Source organism: Meleagris gallopavo, chromosome 5 (assembly GCF_000146605.3).
Source record: "Meleagris gallopavo isolate NT-WF06-2002-E0010 breed Aviagen turkey brand Nicholas breeding stock chromosome 5, Turkey_5.1, whole genome shotgun sequence".
NCBI classification, from domain to species: Eukaryota; Metazoa; Chordata; class Aves; order Galliformes; family Phasianidae; genus Meleagris; species Meleagris gallopavo.
Window position 1 is genome coordinate 54,418,061 of NC_015015.2, and position 26,438 is coordinate 54,444,498.

General features: G+C 40.5%; 2 protein-coding genes and 1 long non-coding RNA gene across 5 annotated transcripts in view; 1 reads left to right on the forward strand and 2 right to left on the reverse strand.

Annotated features, from left to right (window-relative positions):
- Positions 1 to 1,472: 1,472 nt before the first annotated feature.
- On the forward strand, positions 1,473 to 5,391 carry TIMM9 (translocase of inner mitochondrial membrane 9). The gene is made up of 3 exons (XM_003206801.4): positions 1,473 to 2,520; positions 2,841 to 2,936; positions 4,877 to 5,391. The coding sequence occupies exons 1-3, from the start codon at positions 2,482 to 2,484 to the stop codon at positions 5,009 to 5,011; spliced, it is 270 nt and encodes an 89-aa protein (XP_003206849.1). The 5' UTR covers positions 1,473 to 2,481; the 3' UTR covers positions 5,012 to 5,391.
- Positions 2,897 to 12,560, reverse strand: LOC104911276. Of its 3 annotated transcripts, none has more exons than XR_004160006.1 (6): positions 11,159 to 12,560; positions 10,581 to 10,896; positions 10,332 to 10,479; positions 9,735 to 9,862; positions 8,227 to 8,329; positions 2,897 to 3,194 (listed from the first exon to the last, which is right to left on the reverse strand). It is a non-coding gene; the product is annotated as an uncharacterized LOC104911276 (long non-coding RNA). The 3 variants fall into 3 exon arrangements; XR_004160004.1 differs by having other exon boundaries at positions 9,735 to 9,865; XR_004160005.1 differs by lacking the exon at positions 2,897 to 3,194 and adding an exon at positions 5,856 to 6,197 and having other exon boundaries at positions 9,735 to 9,865.
- Position 12,561: 1 nt separating this feature from the next.
- ARID4A (AT-rich interaction domain 4A) overlaps positions 12,562 to 26,438 on the reverse strand; it is a 42,592-nt gene continuing 28,715 nt past the window's right edge. The window contains 14 exon segments of the mRNA XM_010712085.3: positions 12,562 to 13,581; positions 14,381 to 14,527; positions 15,651 to 15,866; positions 16,546 to 16,650; positions 16,848 to 17,972; positions 18,767 to 18,829; positions 19,039 to 19,234; positions 19,408 to 19,492; positions 20,470 to 20,667; positions 22,333 to 22,583; positions 23,581 to 23,648; positions 23,651 to 23,808; positions 25,265 to 25,362; positions 25,511 to 25,605. Coding sequence (XP_010710387.2) covers positions 13,478 to 13,581; positions 14,381 to 14,527; positions 15,651 to 15,866; positions 16,546 to 16,650; positions 16,848 to 17,972; positions 18,767 to 18,829; positions 19,039 to 19,234; positions 19,408 to 19,492; positions 20,470 to 20,667; positions 22,333 to 22,583; positions 23,581 to 23,648; positions 23,651 to 23,808; positions 25,265 to 25,362; positions 25,511 to 25,605 — 2,909 coding nt within the window. The 3' untranslated portion in view covers positions 12,562 to 13,477.

Here is a 26,438-nt window from a genome sequence, read left to right on the forward strand (position 1 = left end):
GGGGCAGTGCTGCGCCGCCACAAGCAGCGAGGGAACGAGTTCAGCGAGAGGGCTGGGCGGAGAGAGGGAAACAGCTTGTTTTGTTTCCATGGGAAAGGATGCTGTTGAGTCAGGATTAGGGAATCGCTGCTTCCCTGTCACTGCGAGGAGACCTCGTTGAGGCCTTGCAGTACTTACGGAGAGCTTGTAAGCAGGAGGGAAACCAACTTTTTACATCTGATAGTAACAGAAGAAAGGGGAGTGGTTTTAAACCAAAAGAGAGGAGATTCAGCTTTAGGTGTCAGGCAGAAATTCTTCATTCGGAGGGCGGTGAGGCCCTGGCACTGCTGCCCAGAGCTGTGGGTGCCCCATCCCTCCAGGTGCCCGAGGCCGTGGATGGGCTCTGTGCAGCCTGAGCTGGTGCCCCATGTAGTGGCTGGTAGCCCTGCCTGTCCTGAGGGTGCTCCGATCACATTATCTTTGAGATCCCTTCTGACCCAAGCCATTCTGTGGTTCTTGAGCTCCCTGCTTTTCTCAGACAGTCTTGTTTTAAAAAGAGCATCTCTCTGGTATATAACAACTTACCTGGAGGAGCACCAGGGCTCTTTGAAATGGGATCTCCCAGCTACTGCTGCTTTCCTCATGATCCACGTGATTTCCAGTGAGGCTTTGCAGTCCCCAATGGTCCTTGATCACGCACCAAGACGTGCACTAAAGCCATATAATTTCACTGCCTGTGCTGCACAAAATAGCTGCAGAGGGACTGGTGCTTCAGACATGTAAAATAAGATGGTGCCATTAGGTTGTTTTAAGTCAGAGCTGCTTCCCAAGTGTTAGTGTACAAGCTCTGTGGAGCTGCAGCTCACTTGGGCATAATCTTAAGCTTGCCAAACAGTGACAGAAAAGAAAAACTTCAGGTTTGTTGTAAGCAAACACAGTGAAGCAATACTGAGTGTGAGAAATGCACTGGGAGGGTCTAAAGCTGTTAACTTGCTGTGCTTGGGAAAGGACAGAAGTCTTTTCTGTTCCCTGTGGGCTTGGGCTCTCTGTTTAATCATCAACTTAAAGTGGATTGACAGCATTCTCACCGTTGTTTTTTTTCTCTTGTAACAGACGGAGAAATGGGAGAGTAGAACTGCCATCCATTTCAGCAGTTGTTCTCCCAGATGACACTTGTGTCCACTTCTCTTAAAACAAGCGAGAGGTTACAGTAGCCTCAGCAATGCTCTGCTTCTCAGTAACCATATTTCATAGGTTCTCTTTAAAAGAGAGTAATCTATTGACTCGTGAGGCACTCTTGGTCACGGGGATGGATATCTTAAACCCAAGAACCACACGTGCTCCTTATCTCCAATCCCTGAATTCTATCACTGCATACGTAGCAATAAAATGTAACCTTAAGAGGCAGATATTACCACTGTTCCACTACTGGGAAGAGGAGGGTGGCTGCATGCTTGCAGGAGCTCCACAGTGCTGTTTTAATTGCTTCTTTTTCTTGTAGAAATAACTCATTTTGTTCTTGTTCACAATAATTAGCAGTTGCACTCGCTAGAGGGCTGAAGGAGCTTTCTTCACAAAGTCTTTACAGTTTGGCACTGATTTTTCTTCCAGTCGTGACTGTAAACAAAACTGAAGGATCATCTTCTCTTCAAGGTGTAACATTAACTGACATTACCACGGCTGATAGGCCTTGGGTAATATGTCAGGCATGGGAAAGAGGACATGCTTTCACTGTTCTTGAAGGCTCCTTAGAGGTGTACTTTCAAGCCTTAACTTGTTTATGGTGTTAGATGAGGAATGTGAGCCACCCTTAAGGATGCTTGCTTAAATTCTTGGATCCCTGGCTGCTCGTTCTTCCCTTTTCATTTGTCTGTTTTTCTTTCTTTAAGGCTGCCCTCATTTTGTTACGATTTCTTGAATTTCACATGCTATATTCAATGACCAGAACGCTGGCTCTAGTTCAAGTGTTTGGTGAGAATGCAGCTGCACTGAATCCATTCATCCATTTCTGATCCATGCTGGTTCATTCAGAGTTGGCACTGGTTTCTATTTTTTTTGCTTTACTGTTCTTTTTGCAAATGACAGCTAACGTCACTGAATTAGAAGGCTAGATAACGTTACTTGCTTGCTTCTCCTCCACTCCAGTTTTACTTTATGTATTTGAAAGCCTTTATAAAAATTCCACACCTTTCTCCACCCTCCCATATAGTCATTTCAGCTGTTCCAAATGCTTATAAAGTGTTTAAAGGACAGCAGTTAGCAGGTAGATCTGGAAAGAACTCAATATCTGGAACTATCTTGGATATTCGTTTAGCTGAATACAAGTCAGATAACTTTATGTGGGTGGCTTGAAAGTTTGCTGGCACCATTGCATTTAAGTACACGTAGGGAACATGTACAGCTTGGTTCTCTTCAAAAATGTTGTGGTGTGCGTGTATGGTTTTTTGTGTAGAACTCAACTTTTATCTTCAGAGCAGGTGACAGAATCACAGAGAGCAGAATATGGCTGGACAAATATCAGAAACTGATCAGATCAAGCAGGTGAGTGCTGTGTTCGTGAGTGGTGCATCTGTCACATAGAGCAAAAGGCTCAGGGTATGGGGCAGGAGGAAAACCTCTCTATGTTGTCCTCTGGGACGAGATTAATTCTCTATCAAGCAACACTTACACCTATCCCATACAGTACTGGACCTATTTAAGCACTAACAGCATTTTGTGCTGAATCTGTTGCTGGACAGTAAGTTTTTCTGATGAGTTGTCCTTTGAATGTTGCTATCACCAAACAGCTCATGGGCTGTGTGTGAGAAAAAACGAATGGAGATATGTATTTTTTTTAATGGTGTTTTCAATTTTTAATGCAGTTCAAGGAGTTCCTGGGAACATATAATAAAATTACAGAAAATTGCTTCATGGATTGTATAAGAGATTTCACCACCAGAGAAGTTAAACCAGAAGAGGTATGTAAATGTTTCCTATGCTTTTAATTACCTTTTGGTAGAATTTCTGTTTAATACTCAAATTTCAGCAGCAATGTGGACAGTTTGGATCTTTCAGTTAGCTGAAAAGCTCGTTAGCTGTCTTTGGAGGAGTGGAAGTGTTGTGGCATGCAGCTTTGCAGTGAGCAGGGAGGTGTGCTGGTGGGAATGTATTGCCCCCACAGCTCTGGCTCTTCAGTCCAGTTACCTGCAGTGCAGGGAGCTCCATCACGTATCCATCTGCCAAAAGAAAAGGCTCTGGATCAGATGAGTTACATGTTGTTCTTTGCCTTTCGTCGCTTGCTGGGCTGCTGTTTCAGAGTGGTGTAATTAATATAATTTGTTAATAGTCTAATAGCTTTACTTAACTCTAGCTTTTCTGCTACCAGGAAAAAAAAAAAACCCCAAAACCACCTAAACCACACACAAAGATTTAAACCTACGTTGTGTTTGAGCATTTGCTGCCTCCTTAGAGTTTAACAGCTGTCCCTCAGTGCAGGCAGAAATCATCTCTCCGTTCAGCTTTTGTTCTGCTGCACTAAACCAAGCTCTCCTGGCTTCCCAAGACAGATTCTTTGTTCCCATGATATTCTCTGCATTTGCTTTGTTGGGAATGTTCTCAATTGCAGGTGGTCAGAACTACTCTGGATAAGGTTTTGCCATTGTTTTTTACCAACTCATTTTAGCTGCTTGAGTTATGCAGGATGCTTTTCCTGCAAAGCATCTGGCTGTGGGCCTCGTGGATATGGAATACTGGTCTAAACGGATGACTGGTCTGCTCTGATCCTCATTTCCTATTTAAAGTTGTAGTTCCTTAATAATTAAGATAAATGTCTTCATGGATCTTGGAGATTCTGCATTTGTAAAAGCAGCTGCTGCCCTCTTTCCATCCAGCACTCTTCACTACAAGCCTAGACTTCCCCAGGCAGGGTATCACAGACACCACGCCCTCTGGGAGATGTGGCTTGGGGTGCTTCTAGAATCCAACAGCATTTATTTCCTAGTCAGACTTAACTCCTGCTTAACAGGTTTTACTGTGACTGATGCCAGGTCAGGGAGAGAGAAAGTGGAATGGAGAGAACGTACAGTTGCAGGTTATCTCTTTTTCTTCCAGCATCTCTGCTTTCCACACCCCTTTATACTGAGCTGCATTAAAGCAATTTCTGCTTTTCTGGTAATCGTGCAAAGTGCTCATCTTTTGTATTTAAGTGTGGTGACTTCTACAGTGACTGAAAGGTTTGGAACTGAACATCTGACTGGTAGAACTGTAACTCAGGAATAGATCCCATTTTTCTCTACAATTATTGAATGCCCTCACTTTAAAACATGAGAGGAGCTGTGGAACAGGCCCTGGTGTTTGTCCCCTGTCCAGTAAGCTGTCTGGTAGCACTTCAGGGGCTGCTGTTCTGTGAAGGTGAACCAGGCTGGTACAAGATGTCTGCTAGAGCTAATAGGAACAAGGTCAAAAAAAGATTAACCTGAGCTAACACACAGTAGAGCAGATTTGGCTGTCAAAAATAGGTGTTTGCAAACCAGGATTCAGAAAAAGAGAGGAGGGAAACAACACAAAAACCACCACCTTTATCAGGCTTAGTATTTACTGCAAAACAAAATCCTTTGTGTACTTCCATTTCACAAGAGCAGTCCAAGGATGAAGTGTTAATATTTCCTGGCTCTAAGATGTTTTCCATAAAGGCCTTTTTATGAGAATGGAATTAAAAGACATTTCAAGCATTCCTCAAAAATGAAGCTTCCCATTTTTCTACCAGACAGAGAGACTGAACAATTAGGTCCTGAGCTTTAAGCTGAACACAGAGCATGAGATGTAGTCAGTTAATATTATATACCTGACTATTTCACTTGGGATTCTGCTGAGGAAGGTGTCTTCAGCACTCTTTGAAGCTGTTTTCCTCTTCCTCCAGATAACTTGCTCAGAACATTGCCTACAGAAGTACTTGAAAATGACACAAAGGATCTCCATGAGATTTCAGGAGTATCACATTCAGCAGAACGAAGCTCTGGCAGCTAAAGCAGGACTGCTCAGCCAACCTCGTTAGACAAGAGCACTCTGTTCAGACTTCAGGAGCAGTGCCAGTGTTCACTGGGCAAGAACACGTTTTGGATTTTCTACTGTCAAGATGCATGTCCAGCAACTCTGAAGATTGTTCTAAGGTGCTGTTTGGAAACTGGAAGCCGTGGAGGGTAATGCAAGGAGTTAGAGAGTGCTGTCTGACAGCAGAGTCTCTTTCTGAGGTCTTTTCCATTCTGCAGTGGAATAATACAATTTTTTTTCAGGGCCCACAGACTACTATATTTAAATTTCAAGGAGATGGGAAAGTTATACTTTTTCTTCTGTTAGGACTGATTCAGAGGCAAAAGAAGTGTAATATGGAAATACATTTTTTAATTTAATTCAAGTAAAGTAAATGGAACCATACAGTTGTATGTATGTTTTTTCCAAAGACAATTTGGGATGCTGTTTGAGAGCCGTGTTTTGTTTGCAGTTTTATTCCTCATCATCCTCCTATGGAGTCTTATTCATTCTTTGCTGCTTGAAGTTGCTGATTGATAGATTACTAATTAACGGATCGGTTTTAGCAGGTAGGGATTTGTGAACGTTACCTCTCTCGACTTGGGAAGAACTTTTGTTTCGTTGCCAGCTGCTCTCTTAAAGCCTTAAGATCATTCTGACTGTCCTGGAGTGCTGACTGCAGCCTGTTAGAGCATTAAGCTAAGAGCTACTGTAAGCAGCAGTCATTTGCTATAACTAATGAGTTCAGGTAGGCAGGGGTGCCTGTTAGCTTATCCCTAGGTTATGCTGGCCTTATGCTTCACCAGGTCATTCACAAGTGACAGTAATGTGCCATTAGCAGCACCTTTGCCAGAGGCAACGTCTCTACGCTCCTTGTCTCCCTCTGGGGGGCCCAGTGGTCCTCCAAAACTGGCTTTGCTGCTGGCTGTAAGCACGATGTGCTCCAAGCACTGAGCTTGCTGGCGGGTTCCTCCTTTCTGTTGGCATTCACACAATTAAGTGTGAATAGATACGTACAAGGCGATGCCTTTTTAGTTGCTGCTGATTGAGTGCAGAGCAAAGTCTGAGAAAACCGTTCTGATTACGTGCTGTTGGCTCAGGAATAAACGCTGCTTCTTTTGAAAGGATCTTGATAGCTGAGATCCCACAGTCAGATTGCTAGTACAGCAGAATGACAACTTACTGCTATTTCATTACCCAATAGCTGTGTTCTGAAATACAGAATAGAGAAAAACACGGTGCGCTTTCATCAGTAACCACTGTGATGCCCTGATAGCTAACATGCACGTTTGCCTTCAGTTCTTCCTAATAAAATACAATAACAAATGGAACTGGATGTCAGGATTACCAGACAGATTTTGAAACATCAAGCAGTGAAAGGCTGAAGCAGAACCTGGCAGCTGACACGAAATAGCTGTTGCTAGATAGAAAAGCAGCAATAAGGAACAGAAATGGCAGGAGTCCAGCCCACATGCTTTTTTGTTGCTGGCTTCCCTATAGGTTTTGATTTCCATCAGTGATAGAAGAAAAAAAAATAAATCCTGTCCTTTGTTTTTCTTGTTTGCTTTCCTTTACTACCCTTCAGTCAGCTATCCAGGGTGTGGATTACAAGGCACTGACTGCAGCCAGTACTCCTGCTACTTCCACTGGGCACTGCTCTGCTGCTGTTTAAAGCTGCCCCAGAGACCTGTTTCTCAAAGGTGGAAGAAATAACGACATTCTAATTTCTTGTTGACGTGTTTTGTAGTATCCACATCACTGCTTTCTCCTACGTCCCCCCATCCCTCGTTACCTTGGAGATGGTTAAGAGCTAATTCTAAAATAGCAAAGGCTAAAAAAGAGCCCAAATAAGGCAGCAAGTTGGTGTTTTATCTTTTTTTTTCAAAGGAATAACACACTTGTAACATCCTGATTGTTTAATACAGTTAAACCACAAATGTTCTTGGCCCTCAGAAGTAACGTATCCATATCAGATATTAAAGGCTTTACTTAGAAAAGTCTTTTTGTTAATGTTTAAAGATAATGTATCATTGAAATACTATTTTTCTATTGCATCTTATGTGTGCAAAGAGAACAGTTGCTCAGAAGAGTGACTGTAAGAATTTAGGTGATGGGAGTGGAGGACATTCGTGTCCTCTGGGCCGAGCTCCTTGAGGGTGGAGAGGATTAAAAAAGCATTTTTTCCCTCACATTTTGGGGTTTGGGGTGGGTAAGGAGATCTGTAAATATTTGTTAAAATGGATTTATTGTACTAAAGGTTGGGCAAGTATTAGAGAGACTTAGTTAATAAATTACTTTCAGGCTCCCCAGTTTCCTTGGACTCCAGCTTTAAAGCCACCTTAACCCACTGTTATCCAGGGGGAAAAAAAGAGTTGCCATCTTCTCCTCTATTTCGATGCAATATCTGTGCAGCCTGCCTGGAGCTGGGCTGGTGGGACTGGGTGTGCGAGTGGCCACGTCTTAGAGGTGATGCTCACTGAAGCAGAGACAAGAACAGAGATCCTTCCTCTTTAGATGGGTGTCTGAACCAGAAGGCTATACTGCAGCTACTGGTCAGCACATACCAAACAGGAAAGGTCAAACCAAAGCCTTGCTCTCCGGGATAAGAGCAAGGTCCAAGTTTCTGTAAGTCCTGCTGAGTGCTTGGGCTTGTAACTGGGGAGTAAAGGACAAAGAAAAGAAAAGGCTGAATGCCAAGTGCCAGGAGATGGAGCATGGCTGTGACTTCAGTGCAAGGAGACACTGCGCTCTAATACCTGAGCTCAGAAAGCTGGAACTGACTGCAGGGAAGGCAAAAGGGAGAGCTGAGGGAACCACACTAACTGTACACAGGAAGGCAGTGTGCTTCCCTGCTGACATTTGTTTATGCAGTATGAAGGGGAGATTAGACAGATTTCAGATCATCAAAGCAGAAATCCAGTTCTGTATTTGACTGTGTGTGGAGCTTGGGAGCCTCATCCCCTCTTTATGCCCAAGTTTGTGTTGCACCTGTGTGTGTGCCAGGGCTCCAGCAACACACCAGGAACCACTGCTGCCTCATTTCAAGCCTCCTCAGCCCCAAAGTGCCCTCCAAACCACCTTATCAGTGAGGAGTGGGGTGCTGGCCACCCGTCCTGCCATGCTTGCATAGCAGGACCCTCTTATCTCCTCAGAGAACAGAGCCTCTGTGCCCTGCAGGGCCTCCCTAGGGTGCTGTAGGCAACATGTGAGGAAAATTATAATAATAAATAAAATACTTACAGCTTTTTCTTGCCTTCAGGAGACGTGGGGTGGTGCCATTTACCTGAGGCCTCACTTCAGGGCGGAGCAGACAGCAGGAGGAGCAGAGATGAAGCACAGCCACCTGATGATAAAGTGAAAAGGGTTAAAGAGTGAGCATTGTGCTGAACAACGGTTGTAAGACTGTGCACACGTGAACAAGTGGCTTGTTAAAAAGCTAAGTCACCCTCGCACGATACAAGCAATGTATCTCATATAAATGCCTTGTCTTGCTCCTCCTTACATAATCAGCAGAGCTGGCAGGATGGTGGCAAATTGGGTCAAGCTGTACCCAGATGAGGGATTAGCAACGAAGTGGTTTAGAAATAGCTGAAGAAACTGATGGGGCTGCATGGAAATACTGCTGAGTGACTCTGAAAACCTGGGAAATAGAGAGATGGAGCCAACACCATGTAATAACTGTCCAGAGCATGGCTCAATGCAAGCGAATGCACTGCTGCTAAATGTCCTGCAGGCTCGCACAGCTGGAATGGGCATCTAGTGCTGATTTTCTGTGCTGGCAAATTATGTTTTGCAGAGAAAGTAAGTAAGGTTCACAACTCTCCTTTGTTTTTTGTCATAACGAGTGAGCTGTAATGCTAAATTAAAGCCAAATGCCATAAAACCGAGACAGACATTTTCACCTTTGAAAGCTGTCAGGACAAGCCAAACAGACGATACAAACCACGGGGAGCTGCAGACCTACAGCAGCATCAGCCAGCACAGCCCTGCTCCGAAACATGGGGTAACTGTGAACACTGGAAGCTGCAGGAGTAACTGCACACATTGGGCTGAGAATTCAGAATGGTGAAGGCAGTGAAGCCAGAAAGGTTGAGGTATGGTTAACTGCTTCATGGTTAAGAGTGTCCTACCTTCTCTGTTTTCTTTAAATGACAAAGCAGTGAGTGTTCATCATCAGGCTGTGACTAATAAGAAAATCCACCACCAAAGCGCATTACAGTAAGTACATTTTGAGACCAATTACATTTAAAAAAGAAAAACTGAGTTTATGTATTTATTCCTCCAGAGCAATGGATGAGAAAAATAAATCCTTGTGGGACTCATGGCTTCCCCTCCAGAAACACCAATCCAAACCAAAACCAAAGAAACACACTAATAAGTAATGGTTATCAGGTAGTCACTAATGAAGGTGAATGATTTTAAACTCTCTGGGGACATGTTCAGAAACCATCCCACCTGGAGGAAGAGAACATGAGGTTCTCAAAATCTGAGGGTGACAGCTTGCTAAGTGTGAGCTAATTATAAAAAGCCTTTTTTTCTAAGCCCTGACGTTACAGAGTAAGGTCTGGCAGCAGCTCCATTGGTTCTGCTGCTCTGTCACGTTCCTTCCATCTCCAGAGGTAGCCTTTATCCTGCAAACTGCAGCAAACAATAAAATTCAAGTACAGAGACCTAAAAATAACTGAGGTTTTAGTGCACAGTATCTGCAAAATGCAAAGGGCACTGTGAAATAAAACAGCTCAACACACCTCTGTTAACAGTCCTCTTTTTGTTGCAGCTTGTAAATCACTCTTCCAGCTCACCTGTCAGCTTTGTTTCAAAGTGATCAAACCAAACGTGCTCTTAAAGAAGAGCAGAACCGCTTTTCTCAGACTTTCTGCTGTAAAAGAATTCCAGTAAACGCTGCTCAGAAACCCATTTGACCACCTCAGACAAGCAGAGAACATTTTTTAACAGGGAAAAGAACATTTTATTAGAAGAATTTGACACTGACTTTTCAGAGTGAAATTCCATCTGGCTGACAAAGCTATTTGCAGATAGGAGGTGCTCTCAGGTCTGAGCAGAGATGTGAGCTCAGAATCCATGGATCCTTCTTCCCTCCCCACCAAAGCCATCCTGTGCAATTCTAGTAGCCATTCCCACAATTGAACCTGCTTCAAAAATTGCTGCCTAGATTCATCTGTCACTGTGTATTAAAATTAATTTACAATCTGAGAGCAACTTGCACAGAATTTGACACAGTGAAGAACTGATTGCACTTTTTCCTCTCTGCCATCCTATAGCTTTAAAGTCTGTGCTGCTCCCTGTGAAAGTCAAACACAGTGCTTCAGGAAGATGCAACTTACCTGCTCTCGTTGTGCTTTTAATTATTACTGTAATCCTGTTTCAATTCTGTTGAAATAATGCTTCATTATTGTTCCAACAAGGAGGTTTCTCATATGCGAGAAGGAATCAGAAATGAACAGATTAAACCACGTGTTGCTTAATTTACACCTTAGAAAAATAAAAAGTCATCAGTACACACACAGCTGATACACACGTTCGTGAAAAGCAAATGTAAGTTAAAAGAAGTAAGGATACAAACATTTTCTTACCGTCTGTCCTTGCATGCAAGCTTTACGTTGCTTTCTAGTTTTCAGATTGCCTGCTAATACACAACCTGAAGTAATCTGCCAGCTCTTCTTATCAACAGTAGGTGGCAGGGGAGGGTCTGAATATTCCTGGAGCCCAGCTCTTTCTAACAGTTCTAAGAGCATTTGATTCCATCATCCTCTGCAATTTATTTCACCTGCCAACTAAGCTGGAAGTCGTGCTTCTCATCTTGACACAACCTGGAGGAGATCAGGAGGCAGGAGAACAGGGAGGTCTGCCAAGAGGGTGCTTTGGTTTTCATTGCTCCTGCAAACATTTCTTAAAACAAAACAAAACAAAAAAATCCCAATTCAATACATTCATAATTGAAGGCACTGAAAAGGCACTCTGGAGTTTGCTTTATGGCAGCAACACAGAAATGAGGGGATTGTGAAGTGAGAAATAAAAGGCCTTGGAGGGTTTTTTGTCGATTTCAATTTTAGAGCAGCCTAGTTCCACGTTACATAATGCTCTTTTCACTATAGTTTCTAATGGCATTTAAAAATATTCCTTGAAACATCCACTGTATAATCTCAGCTACCTGCTGTACTTCTTGCCAGAGACAGAAGCAGGAAGGCAGTGACGTGCTCCAGGCTTGGCAGAAAGTCATCCACCTCTCCTGGCTGTGCAGCTCTCTGCTGGGACAGTCACATGAATTGCTGTTCAGGGCTCTGAGGAGCTCTGGGCTGATGTAAGCAGGTAAACATTCCTAAGAGATAAGGAGAAGCTGTAAGTGAACCTCTGTGCTGAAATACAGACAGTTGAGAGCCCATCCAACACCTTACACATGCTGAGTGTGTGCACGTCTGCTGGAGACATCAAGCAATTTGTAGGCAGAGGTTAGAGACCTGTCTAAAGTAAGAACTGATCTTATTTGAATAGAAAAATTGTTTCTGCTACTAGCAATCGTGGAAGGTAAGCTGAGGAACTGTGACCCACGTGATTTCCTATGAAATCAGTACTGCTTTTTGTTCACAGCTACTGTAAGAGTAACAGTGAAAGTTAGCTCTGGATAAAGGTCTTCACAACCATTCAGGGAGACTGATCGTCCTGTTTAGGTAAGCCCAGGCATTTACAAGAACAATCATTTCAATAAGAATAGAATGTAAAGCCTATGTTTAAAACAGGGCCTTTATTAATGCTGTCTACTGAGCTCCATAATTATCTTACATTGAAATAGTTCTGCTTTGCTTAAGAAAAGACAGAAAAAGTGCATTTACAAGAGTACTTTTTCTTTAATTTTCTGCAAAAATGGAAGGAATTGGAATCACAAGTTGACAAATGTTGTAAAATGAGATTTCAAGAAACATTGATTTTAGTAATGCTACTCCATCACTAGTGTTTCGTTCTGACTTTCTGCTGTGTGAACCAGAATATCCCGATATACAGTCTAGAGCATCTATGTTATTAGTCTACAGCATATTAAACACAGAAAAAGGGGCCAAGAACCCCTTCCAATGTACAAACATGAATAAAAAAATCGATAAAAAATCGCTTTTATACATAATGTATATGCAAACTGCTTTAAATACATGGTTTTGGAAGAGTTATTTACAAACTGTATCCGTCTGTGGGACAATCCACAGACAAAGCATACGAAGTTGCTTTACCTTATGGTTGCATCTCAACTTTGGGAGATAGAAATTCATTCGGCAGCATAGCAAACATAAGAACTCGCGACAAAGTATCTTAAGGGCAACCCAACAAGATTCTGTTCCTCCAAACAAGGTGAGTAGGACTGCCAAAGTTTTCCAACCAAAGTCAGAGTTGAATCCAGATGCCCGCTTCCAGATCTGCGTTGTGGAGGACACAGAGCCGGACCCATTTCAATCCAGGCACGGGTAAATCCTCCTGTGAGAGCCAGAACTGACAGCTGTGTTTTATCGAAAGAGTGAACTAACCTAGTTTGGTTGGTTGCTTTTTTTTTTTCCTTTCTTTTTTTTTTTTTTCCTAATTTTATTAATATTTTAAAAAATACATAAAAATACAACATCCAATGTCTGAATAAATATATTTAACAAGTTGCAAGATACCTTATTTTACACAAAAATTTCAGCTTTAGAAATCTTGTTAAATAACTTCATTGTTGTTATATATTCATTTTTCGTCTTTTTGTAACAAAATAAAAACTCTGAAATTACATAGAAAAAAGACAAAATATTTTTGTCAAGGGATAAGATAGTCCACTGAAAACCTATTCACAATTCCACTGTAAACATTAATAAACATTAAAATATTTGCATAATTGTGTGCTCAAAAATCCTATAAAAAGTGGAAGACTTATTACAACTGTAGTTTTCAGTCAACTACACTTCCTTTCACAATTTATTTTGTCCCATTTACACCTTTAAAACTGGGCACATTGCTGAACACGTACTTTGGCAGTTCTGTATAGCAAGTGCTTCCACAAAGAGGAACTACTCACCGAGTTACCACGGCTCGGTGAAAGTGCAGCAGTTACTCAGTTCATTTGGATAATACTCTGATGTCTCTACCTGGTGCACTTGCTTTTCTAAGATTACCCGAGAACACCTGAATGCTTCATTGGACATAACTTTTCTAATTTGATAAGTGCCCTTGCTCTGCATTAACAAAAACAAAACAGAAACAAACACAATGACAAGCATGTCACGTTGTGCCTACAAACCTTCAATGAGCTTAATTTCTCCGAACTGTAACTTAAAAACAGAACAAAACAACAACAAAAGAGAGGGTAGGAGGGGAGAACAGATACAGTCCAGCAGTGGAAGTGTGTACAGGATATACTTGGCAATGTCAAACCAGTCGAGTGCTTTCTGTGGCTGAATGTCAGGATTGAAGTCCATGGCAGCAAGCTGCTGGCAAGGCAGAGCAACGTGTATCACCTGCATTCTACAGCAAGCACGTTTTGTGGAGGGGAGGACGACGATGGACTCATTCCAGTGTCTGATGAAGCAGATGACATGGATGCTCCTGCATGAGACACTGAAGACAGAGAACGTATCAGCATCAGATGACCAAAGCACAACTGAGAATGAAGATGCCTATACTTAATACATATTAAAGAGACCTCAGAGATTCGGCATATTGCAGAAACAGACGTGAATTTTTGGCAACTCTTTCCATTGTTATATTCACATTAAGTGGATGAGTAAACTTATTCCTGCATCACACACCAACTGCAACAATCCAATAGATGGGTTACTATGCTGACTCAAAACACAATCATAGAATGGCCAAGGTTGGAAGGGACCTCAAGGATCACCAACCTCCAACCCCCGCCACAGGCAGGGCCACCAACCTCCACATTTCAGAGCAGCCCAGGCTGCCCAGGGTCCCATCCAACCTGGCTCTGAACACCTGCAGGGATGGACGGGGCATCCACAGCCTCTCTGGGCAGCTGTTCCAGCACCTCACCACTCTCACAGCAAACAACTTCCCCGACATCCAACCTCAATCTTCCCTCCTTAAAACTCTCACCATGATTTCCCCAGAAATTCCACATTTCCAAAGGATGATTATAATACATCAGTGAATGTTTTTGCTAGGTTCACATTCTGGAAAGTCAAAGATACTCTTTCTAAATATGTACATATATGAAAAGAATAAACAGATACAACTTTTTCTCCCCCAGAATGCTGTCAAATAATTGCTTCAGATTCTGTATTTCCAAGAAAAATGCTGAAAATCTCAGGGGAAGCATACACAGAATCACACAGAATAACAGGGGCAGGAAGGGACCTGTGGAGATCATTTAAGTCCACAAAGCAAATCTGATTGGTACCTTCTCTGTCTTTCTTTTTTAACCGCTTTCTTCTCCTGTCTATGGTGGCTACTTCTGACTTCAGAGACATGTAGTACTTTCGGATTTCCTGTAGCTTTTCTTGTAAGAAGGAGATCCTTTCAGTGCTGCTCATGTTGTCCAGTTCATCTTAAAAGTAGGAAGAAGAAGGAGAACAGCTTCATCCAAGTGATAAAGAAATGGACACAACTCTTTGAGTGTACAAGATGGAGCATGAAAGATAACACATGCTTCTCTCAATGACACCAAAAAGGCACATGCCTAGTTTAGAATAACAAAACTCACACAATTTTCTAGGAGAAGGAATTTTCTTGCAAATTCCCCCCAGTCCAAGGCCCTTAAAGCAGGCAAATAACACAAGTAAGAATCATGCTGCCCAAGAGGAAAGGTTACGCTGCAGATATTCCTGCTAGATGCACTCTTTAAACAATACATCCTTCTTTAAACAATAACAAACCTCTCTCCACTCCCTGATATCTAACACTCTCCCAAAAAACTAAAATCAGTAAGGAGAGTTTAAAGATATATTTATAATGAAAAACTAAGATAAGATACAGCAAATAATTGCTTAGTGTCCTATCTTCTAATTCCCACCTCTTCAATCACAGCCTTGATTTTAGCAGTCTCAATTCTTGAACTGCAATTTAATACTTTGACCACTCCAGCAAAGCTTCAGTTTTTGGTTACATTCACTTTTTTGAAGACCATAGGAGAGAGTTGGGATTCCAGTGTACAGTGGCTTCATAATCCCAAATTTACTGAAAGATGGCCAAAAATTATCTGGGATCAAGTGAACAGAAAAACATGGGAGGGAGTATCACAGAATCACAGCATGGCCTGGGTTGCAAAGGAGCACAATGCTCATCCAGTTCCAACCCCCTGCTATGTGCAGGTCACCAACATGAAGACCAGGCTGCCCAGAGCCACATCCAGCCTGGCCTTGAATGCCTCCAGGGATGGGGCATCCACAGCCTCCTTGGGCAACCTGTTCCAGTGCCTCACCACCATCTGAGTGAAAAACTTCCTCCTAATATCCTAATATCTAACCTAATCCTCCCCCGCCTCAGTTAAATGGGAAAAAAGGATAATTTTCAATTTATTATTATTTTAAATGAAACAGTAGTGAACATAACTATGAAACTTAAGGATTAATTCCAAGGGCTCTGCTGAAGCTTTTCTAAAATACCGAAGGTCCGATGCCTCCAGAAAGTTTGTCTTTCACAATTTTGGTTGATATAAAAAAAAATCTTACTGAGCTGAAAACTCCATTTGTATACTCTAGGTGAAGAATTCTGGTGGTGGTGTTTCTCTCTGTGTTTATCCTTTTCTCCATCTTTGATGTGAGGTGAAATCACTCTTGCAGGTGATCGAGAAATCTTCTGTGGTTTTGATGAGTTTAAGTGTTTTACAGGAGTACATTTACTGGAACTGTCCAGGACAGGGAGGTCTTCACTGTCACTGCTTTGTCCTGCAGTAAGAGAAATGTATTTTAATTTCATGAAAATGATCAAGGTTTTAAAGCTGTAGTTGTAGTTAGAAAAATTATTAAGAAAGACCAGCTGCTTCTTGCTCAGAAAATTCCAAAATGCACACTGGAAAAATTGCATCAGATTCACTAGGTGCCTTTGTCACATATTTTGGGATTCTAATTGAAAGCAGACACTAGAACAGTTTTATTAAAAAAACAAAAAACTGTATTAATACAAGCAGGTAACACACAATTGTGTAGATATTCTACACTGCTTTGTATATTTACTAAATTGTTTTAAAAACCTGAAACACTTCTAAAACATGACTAACAGCACAGAAGCTTTAACGAGAAACAGAAAATTGTAAGCTACAGAATATGCAAATATTTTGAATTCCCACAATAATTACAATATTCCACATAACCAGTATGTCTGAATATTCTATGTCAGATAATTACTATTTTAGCTTGATATTTTAAAACTTTAACAGTGTTCTCGTCGTGCCTAAATACATTGACTCATTCAATTCAGCCTCTTCAGTTTGGATCTAATCACCAAGAATGAGCTACGGGAGCACAAGTTCTATCTAACAGAAATAACATGTCACAATGAAACAGTGGGCTCTATGCATGTTTGTATGACAGCATAACCTCCCCCTCATCTCCCTGAGGAATGTACCTGTTCCATTCTTTTCATTTTTGGCTGCAGCACTTGTTCGCTTTGGAGTACGCTTTTGTTTTTTTGCCAGTGTTCCACTATTGCTATCACTGGGCCTTTTTTGACCTACATGAGTTAGGGGGAAAAAAAAAAAAAAGCATCTCAAGTATTTCTGCTATTAGCCAGCACTTTTTTATAAGCAAGAAAGACATTAAAAGCTAGAAGGCAAAGCAAAGTAGTGAGCTTTAGCAGCATAATACCAGACTTAAAGAAAACCAGAAATCACTACAGATGGAGACTGACACCTCCCAGGAAATGCTCACCCTTCTCTCCAACGTCTCTTTCAGGCACCACTATACTACAATTGCTGGACGTAGTGCTGGCTTCAAATCCATTAGCAGACTCACTCTCACAGAGCCCTTCTTGAGATTCTTCTGCCACACTGTCCACTTCAATAGTCATGTCACTTTCGCTCTTGATGCTGCGGGACTCGTCTTGACTAAGTGCCAGAGGTGAGGCCACCGAGAAGCTCGACTGGACAGCAGCAGGTAAGGCAGCTGGATTCGAAGTATTGGGATCTGGCTTTTCTGGTATCGTATCTTCGCTACTGCTCTTCTCCTTTTCGTCCAAGTCATCCAAGTCTACTTCATGACAGAGCAAAGTTTCAGGACCAATGTGAGGCATTGTGTCATCCTCATCTTTCAAGGGAACGTTATCACTCTCTTCAGACGGACACTGAAAGTTCTCGCTCCTCAGCTCTTGCCCGTGCTGCACCGATTCTGCCACGAGGGATGGCATTTCTTCATTTTCAGTTCTGAGCGACTCTTCAGCATTCAGCCCTCTACATTCCTCTGCCCCAGTACATTCGCTGGTCCTCTCTTCAGATACAATATTGGGGACTTCCATCTCACTCTCTCGTCGACTTCTTTTCTCAGGTGAAGCCTGCTCCAAAATCTTCCTTTTCAAAAGCTTCTTATCTTTTGTGGAAGGTTCTGTTTCAGTTTCAGTAGTGCTGGAAAACTCTTTACAGTCCAAGGAAGACATGTCTAATCTTTCATTTTCCGTAAGAGACTCATTAGCCACCTCTTCTTGACTTCCTGGAGAAACCTTTGCATTCTCTAAGCAGAGATCTTTTGTCTTGCTCCTTCTCCCTTTTCCTTTAGGTGATTTTTCAGCTTCCCTCTTGACTTCCTCCGTTTGCTCTGTTTTATTCCCAAAAACCTGCACTATTTGTTCACTTTCTTCAACTTCCAGTTTCAGGATTTCTAATGGCTGCACTTGAGTCCTGTCATTTTCTCTCAGTGCGTGAGGAATCTTTGGGCTTTCCTCATCTAGCTTCTCATCATTTTGTTTTTCATTTTTTTCCAGTTCTGAAGTTTCTGGAGAAAACTCCTCATTCATGTTCTTCTCAGATGACTCATCTGCCTCACTGTCAGACGAAGCAGAGTCTGCAAAAATTTTAGAACAAAGAAATAAAGAAATAGAAGGGAACAGCACCTAGGTCATTTATTACTCAACTATTACTTTTTTCAACTACAAACTCTTTTCCAGTAATCTATGCAATTAAAATCAATTTACAGTAAGCAATCCCAAACAACAACAAAAAATCCACTTACTACAGTTCTTATTGCAACCCCAAGCCCCTGTTCAACAATAATAGTGATGGCAGCACTATTTCCTAAATTAGCCAGTATAACTGTATCACAGTTTCTAGTAGCAAAAATAATTGTACAGATTCCCACGTGGACATTGCTGAATTATTGTATGAATCACACACCACATCAAACTTAAGCATTATGATGTCACCAGGAGATTATTCAGGGACCCACACTAAAAAGAGACGGCGATTTCACTTCAGTTCTGATTTGCAGAGGCTTAGAAATACCAGAAATATCACTGTCATGTGTATATAATTAACTTCCTTACTGGATGATGTACTACTGAGGCTGAGGACTTAATTTCCATTATAAACACTATTATTATTACACTAGGTCTGTTCAGGATTAAGACTGAAAGGCTCTGGCTAAAGAACATGGGATGACTTCCACTGTCACTTCCATGCCATGGCTCTCCTGTGAGCAAATTGTGTTCTCCAGCAGTTTCAATTCACCTACTTCGTCAATAAAATTCACAGGCAGATTAAAAAATAATAATTAAAAATAATGGTTTTAAAAATCAAATTTCTTTTCAAAAAAGGTACTAAAAAACCTTCAAAAACATACACAGGACTGAGATCACTCACCGTTTGATCCTCTATCAGAATCAAACATTCCTGAGCTACGTCTTGTCTGCCTGCGAGGTGTTGCTAAAATCAAAATTGAAAATATTAATTTTCACAGAGTCAAATCTGCACCAGAAATGTGTTTTTGTCATATTGCTTGTACACTGACTGGTTAAGCAGGATTTTAAAGCTTCTGAAAGCACTCTGTTCACTGAAGTTGTCGTGTTAATGCACTGCATTACATCACTGTTTACATGCACTTCCATGCCAGAACAAGAGTGCATCAGATGTACCTTCTGTTCCATTTGGCAAAGGTGAGGAATCTGACAAGTTGTTCCGTGCACTTCTGGCTCCTGATTTACCTTCACTATTAGGTGTTTTGGATAAAGATGTGTTTGATGGAAGAGTAGATTTCAGAGGAGGTCGCCCACGCTTCGATTTTTGTTTCTCCTCATCCTTCTTCTCATCCTTTTCACTGTCTTCTTTGTTCTGAGGGAGAAAATTAACATTTTATTAAGGTGTAAATTCTTTCTCCTCCTTCCCTGCGCGTTTATTAGAAAGCCAGAGCATGGACTGAATCATCTTATTTTTTTTTTAAATAAGGAACATTGACAGTCGTAAGTATGGTACTACAAGAAACTTATTGAAATCATCTATCTTACTTTTGTTTTTTTCTTCTGTTTTCTCTTTGGTCCTCCTTTGTCCACAGGCCAGATAATGCGATCAGCTTTCACCCATTCATCATACCTAAAAGCAAGTCACAACATATTAGGTACAAAAAGGCTGTCTGCAATGTTTAGAAATGTTTAGAAAATTACAGAAAGCATTTACCAAGGAGAGACAGCAAAGTAGAGCACAGATCTACAGACGTATGGAGTATCTGGCATTAGAGAGATCAACTAAATTGCTAATAAATTACAAGATTAATTAAAAAAACCAAAAATCTAGTAATAGTTTCTGAATTTCCATTAAACTGTCTGAAGGATACCAACCTCACAAACAAACTTCACATTGCCACAAAAAGGAATTTGCTTAATTTACTCAGAAATTCACAGACTTGGAACATCTAAAGTTATATACCTGAAAGGCTTTATTAAAAATAATAATAATAATAATAAATTAATTATGTTATATTTTTGCTTATGTAATCACCATTTTCCAACAAAAAACAAAACCTAGCAATTTCTACAGCTGTACTGAATATAAAGCATGGCTGCCAAGAGAAGTATTCGATCATTTTTTTCCTCTACTTCCTTGCTGCTGGGCTCTCTCCTAATCTCCCTACATGTAACAACCATTCTTGATAATCACAGGGAACACTGAACCCAAGAATAGATTCAAAATCTCAGTGCCTGCATATCTTCTAATTGAAGGCATCTTCCCTATTACCAGTGCTTCCTTTAAACACAAGTCTGATGCTGGTAACACCAGCTGGCACAATAAATTACATGGATACTTCTGCAAGGAGAGAGGATTACACAGCGTAAGCAGGATGGAAACTTGGAAACATACAAGTGCATTCTGAGATTTTAATACTACAGCAACATGCCATGAACAAAATTACTACCACTGAAAAAGGTAACAATCAGATAACATTACCATGCTGACAATTCAATTCCAGCCAAGCCACTGATTATCTTTCTCTCTTTTTTTAAAAACAAAATCTTTTGGAAGTAATGATCATTTTAGAAATCAAGACATGAAAAATCATGTTTTCTCCTCACCTTACATTCCAACCATAGTAATGCACTAAATATAAAACCTCTCCATCATCAGTCTCAGTGCTTTTAATGCTGGCTTCATAAATTTTCTGAGTCTTTCCACGTCCATATTTTACTTTCACTTTGGTTCCAGTCAGGCAAGGTTCTGTATCCTCCTCATCCTCTTCACCTTCTGATTCTCCTTTGTTCTCAATCTCCTCCCTGCAATAAAATGTATTTTAAATACCCACTAATTAGTGACAAAGTTTTAACATTTAACTAGCACAGGCAAGCTGCTACCAAAGAAAAAAGACTGCAACAAAAATGCTCGTTTTCTGCATCACGCCCTGCCTCTGAAGCCAGCCTGAACACAACTTTGCAGGCTTAGGATTTTAAAGAAAATTTAAATAACTCAGAAAGAGGAATAAATCAACTCAGTGTTTGGCTTCTAAGACAGGAAAAACTAACTTCAGTTTTTAAAATACAATTCCTTTTGACACACTACTGTAAAAAATAGTCTCTTCCTTCTATGTGTTGCATAATAGCCTGAAGTTTATGAACAGCATATGGAAGTTTGAAGGACAGTGATCCTGTTGCAGATATTAGCACCACTCCAATGGAACAAATATTGATTACCAGAGTTTTAACCAAGATCAGAAGTGTCTACACAGCTCTTCTGTCTATACCTACATATTATTAGCAATATCCAACCTTGGAACACAATATCTAAGCATAGTTCCAACAATCATAATCTATTGTTAGGGTGAACTTAGAGTGATGTTAAACTGCAAGAATAATCAGCAGTAGAGGAAATCCAGAAAGACTACAAGTTTACTTTCAATAAAATGTATTCACCAGCCTTCAGGGACAGATGAACTATTCTACAGAATAAAAATGAAGATGATGAGCACCACTTGCATTACTTAAAAGAAAACTATCTTTGATGCCCGTGTCACTTGACATAACTGCAACCTGCCACACACCCACACTGCACCCCCTTTTTACATACTATGGTCTGCTGAAGTATTTCTCTTTGGGCTGCACAGTGAAGCTTTCTTTAAAATAACTGTGTGTTGCTCCCACTCCTCAAACCTCCTTAAAGGAAAACATGAAATAGCCCCACCAGGCTTTATTCAGTATCAGCTGCGTCCCACACGATTCAGCCACATGGACAAGAAAAACAAGGCAGGCAGGCCAGCTTAAACAACTAAGACAATGCCCTTAACCACTGACAATAATGTGAGACACCCTGTGATAGCTTGTTCCTGACCAAGCCCACTTCAACTTGTCAAACTTTGCTTCTGGACAGTATTTTCCCTTGGAAAATCATTTCTCTACTCTTTCCTCATCCATCCACTGCTCAGTCAGTCAGTCTTTGCTATTCTACATCTCTCCATCCATTAGTTTTCAACTTATCTCAGGTTTCATTCAAACTCCTCTTTTCTTCTCTTTTGCTTTCTTAGCTGAACTTCTGCCTACCAATGGTACGTTTAAGTAAATAAGTGAGTCATACATTCAGCCATCACTAACAACAGAGAAGTTTTATGTTTTATGTTTTAACTGCCCAGTTGCTCACCATCCATACAACGGCCTGTCTTACTTGTTGTCTGTATAGGAGTGTGATTAAACAAGACCTTGGCAGGACCTTCAAGAAGATGGAAGTGAAAAATATTGCCTGCCATCTACCAGAAAAAGGTAATTCCTAAAAATATAATCAACTCTACAAGCCCAAAACAGCAGTTTCCTTTTCCTTTCCAGCTGAGCAAATGAAGTTTCTGATTTTCACACTTAAGGAACTAGTAGTCAGACCTCCAAATTGTGGATGCATTTGCTTAGAAAGTGCTCTGCCACAGATACACTGCTAAGGTGACACAAATTAGTGCTTACCTTTCCCTCTGCCTCTCCTCATCTTCATCTGACTCTTTATCAGAGTCCTCCTGTTTTTTAATCTTTTTCTCTTTTTGCTTTGGTGTACTTTTTCTCCCTAGTAGAGCTTCATTTTCTTTCTTTTCTGCATTCTCAAGAGTTTCCTCTACATCTTTGTTTTCCTTGTTGTTGTCTTTTAATTTATCTTGTGTTTTATCCTCTTCACTATCTTTTTTAGCAGGGGTTGTGTCACGGGCAAGCCGTCTTCGTCCCTAGAAAAGAAATAAAACCTGGTTAAAATCTACTGTCACTTGTTCTTCGTATAGGCTCTCCAAATACACTGTTCCTGTATGGAAGAAAGGCCGGAGATAACACCCAAAAGCAAAGTATTCTAAAATCTATATTAACTTAAGCAGTTTTGTTATCAAGGGGAAAGAAAAAAAAAGAAAAGCAAAATAAAATAATTTTGCTTGATTGGGAATAAAGAAGATGAGGTTGGGAGAATTTCAGGATGCCTGTAAGGTCTATTGTCCCTGACAACAACAGCAATGCTGTTTAAGTTTAAGTGCTCATACTGGACTGAGACAAGACACCTTCCTTGTAGTGCCTCCAGTCCCAACAGTTACCTGTTGATTTCACAGAAGTCTGTCAGCTTTAGAAATATTGAATGCTTAAAAGGTATTTTCAGCAGTGGGACAACTGCTGTTTAGGACTTTCTCAGAGTGATTCTTGGGGCTCTAGTACAGGTTTATCATTTTACTACTAAAGCATCTTTGACAGGGACATTGCACAGTGACTTGAACATTTAAGTACATTACGAAGAGATACTGTGCTAAGAATCAACTCCTTCTGTGGTAAGAAATGGTCTTCTTTTGATTCTTGAGGCTTCAGCACTCCCTTGATATGCCTGTTTCTTGACACAAAGCCTCACGTTCCACATGCAAGTGGAAATTCTCACCCACAACCAGAGCTATCCTGCTGGTTCACACTGTTCTGATGACATACAGCTCTCAGTAGCTCTCAAACCATCCCTGAACAGAAACACAACTGACAACCAACACAGCCTTAGCAAATCCTATGGAAGGTTTAGAAAGTGAAGAAATAATCAAAACGTAATTAAGAGCTGAACACCAGCTCTTGTTCACTGAATGCTGTCCTGTAAGAGTGCTAATTCAAATGTACAGTTGCTGCAAGGGAAAACTCATTATGTAAACTGTTCAATATACAAAGGGTTTAAGCACTAAGTAGAAATCAGTCTGAACTACTTACCCTTGGGGATCTTAGTTCTATTTCTTCTTTTTCGCTCTCACTGCTGGAATAATTTTCTTCTGCTTCTTTTTTACTTCCGTTGGAGGCATTTTTTGCTCCTCTTTCACACTCTCCTCCATTGGTTCCTCGTGTTTCTGTACGTCTTCTACCACTTTTGGTTCATTGTGATGAATGGTCCTAAACTGAATGTGTGCAGAACGGCAGTACTCTTCAAAACCATAAAGATACCTGTATGAAACAAGTAAGAGTTTCATTTACATTTCAGCTTTGCTTTTTGTTTATCTAAGTGCAAAAAAACCTATTTTCCTGCTCACAGGGAAAAACAATAACTTCAGGGAAAAAAAACAAACAGGAGTTTTTGAAATAAAACAACTCTGAACAAGAAGTCAAGCAGTGAAAAAGACAACTCAGCACGTACACACAGGTGCTTCCCACAAATTTAACTTCACCCCTCTTCAAGTAAGAGCTCATGACAGTGAAGCCTAAGAACATATACACAGTTTTGCAAACATGGAGTGACAGCAAAGATCAGCCTAGTACTAGAATATGGGCATATAAACAAGTTACCACAGGGTAACAAATTGTCATGCATCAGCTTGTTCTCTGTTAACTGCCTGTGTACACACTCTAATCCAGTTACAGGTGAGGGAAATGTGAAGTAGCAGATCCCTCAAAGAATAAATATGCAAATCACAACACACTATCATGTGTCTGTACAACAATTATTTTCACATCAACAGCAACCTAGCACATGTTTACTTTTTTAATGATACATACTCTTCTCTGTAAAATACAGACCTTAAATATGTGCCCACTTCAAATGCCACTGAAGATAGTCTGAACATTTTCATCTTCATCAACATTAACATGAGTTGAGTCATTAGTCATTCATCCCTATTCAATCAGCCAAATTTCCTTAGGTTCGAGTCAAGAGAACCTCATTCTTCCCTTTTACTCAAAAAGCCCAATTGTTTCTTGTTCAAACTTTCAGGAGAATAAATAATAAAAATAATCTTTATTTAGAAAACGAGCCTGAAAAAAAATGTAAATCCTAAAAGGTTTCCATTTCAAAAGTAAGAACATGACTGAAAAGCAGGTGTTAGAATAAAGTTTCACACATTTTTATTACGGTAGTAGTTCTACTACACAACGCTGTCATATCCACCAAAGAAGTATACATTAATTATGTAATTCTAAAGCTATTAATTTACAGAATCCAAACAAAGATGACATTTAAACATGCAGTTTGATATCCTTCTCTATCGACATTTGTGAGGAAGTTAAAAAAAAAAAACTGATATAAAAAAATCTGCTCTCTGTAGGCAGCATCTAAGGCTTCAACAGCATGCAACTGAGATTAATAACCATAAATTGCAAACCTAAATTTGCCAAAGTGTTTTTTAATAACTTTTGTTGTTGGATGCTGAAATGGCATCATCGTATGCTGAAAATGAATGTTTCTTGATTAAAAAAAAAGAGCAGAATTCTAATGCAGCCCTGAGCACTCCTCCTTCCCTCCATCAATTCAATCCTTGGCAATGGAAAATGCTCAAAATTGTTAATTAACTGAAGAATGTCAACTACTGTTCCATTAAACTATCAAAAATTGCTTGAATGCTGTACATGCTATTAGCAGCAACGACAAAAAAAAGCAATGTTTTCATCGTTCCACAATAGAACTTACTTTCTGTAAGCAGTTTTTACATTGTAAGAAGCAGCCGAGTTCAAAATAGGAATGCCAAGGTCCATATAAATTTGCTTCCAAACAGCACCGCTCTCAATCTTTGGGGGGAGAAAGTAAGAAAAAAGAGAAATGTAAGCTTTCGTGTTTTGTTAACCAAGAACATTAAGGAATGACACTTCACACAGACACCAGTCACAGCCTTTAAGAACGATGAGACATTTAGTTTCGGGAACACCCGACACTTACATTGTCACACCCACCCTGCTGATATACCAGTCTAAACAGCTTGAAGAGATTAAGGTCCTTGTAGCCCAGAACAGGTGGTTTATTGATAGGAGTACCTAAATAAAACAAAAATAGAAATAAAAATTATCAGCCAGAACAGCAAACTGCTTCCTCCATTCATTCAGCACACAATTCATTACTAATAGTCTTCCACATTTTAATATTTCTATTTAATAGCTTCAAGATGTGTCACAAGTCAGTAGTTTCCCACCAACAATCAAGGCTTTACCCTCTTTTGAACGCATCACAAATTTCTGGGTGGTTTATTAGCGTGCTGGCAGCAGCTGCCTTGATAACTATGATTTGTGCAATAATCCCTATCCAATGGGCTGCATCCCACTGTTCCCCTTTGGAGGTGGGGGGCAGCAGAATTGCAGCAAGCTGTACAGAGTGCCTGATGAATGCTGGAATACAGCAACATGTGAAGAGATTAACTGCAAGCACTGTGGTGTGAAAGAGATGAGAAGGGGGCAGAAATGTTTCTTTTTGTAACGCAACACAGACAAACAATCAGAACATGAAACAACACAAATTCCTAATAGGATGTGAATATTTGGGACCATTCTGGGAAAAAGAAAGAATCTGAATCAGATGAGTGGCAATGATCTAAAGAACAATAATTAATTACAAAAGGAGAAACCAAAAGTGACTTTGGGCAAGTGGCTGCATATGTACAACATCCTTCCCAGCACGGAGGAGCATCACCCCCATTTCCCACTGCTTTGTCATCTCTATTCATCTTCATGCAATAGTATTTAGAATCCTGAAAATAACTCTGAACGACTTTGGGAATAATGTCATGATTACATGAATGAAAACATTCATAGTCAGAGAAGAGAATATAGAACAAATCTGGCAATAGAAATACTGCTAAAAGGGCACAGGTTAA

Excerpts from the sequence above, each read along its gene's own strand:
- TIMM9 (XM_003206801.4), top strand. The coding sequence starts at position 2,482 with ATGGCTGGACAAATATCAGAAACTGATCAGATCAAGCAG. Across the intron at positions 2,521-2,840 it reads AAACTGATCAGATCAAGCAG|TTCAAGGAGTTCCTGGGAAC; the intron begins GTGAGTGCTGTG and ends TTTTTAATGCAG. Across the intron at positions 2,937-4,876 it reads GAGAAGTTAAACCAGAAGAG|ATAACTTGCTCAGAACATTG; the intron begins GTATGTAAATGT and ends CTCTTCCTCCAG.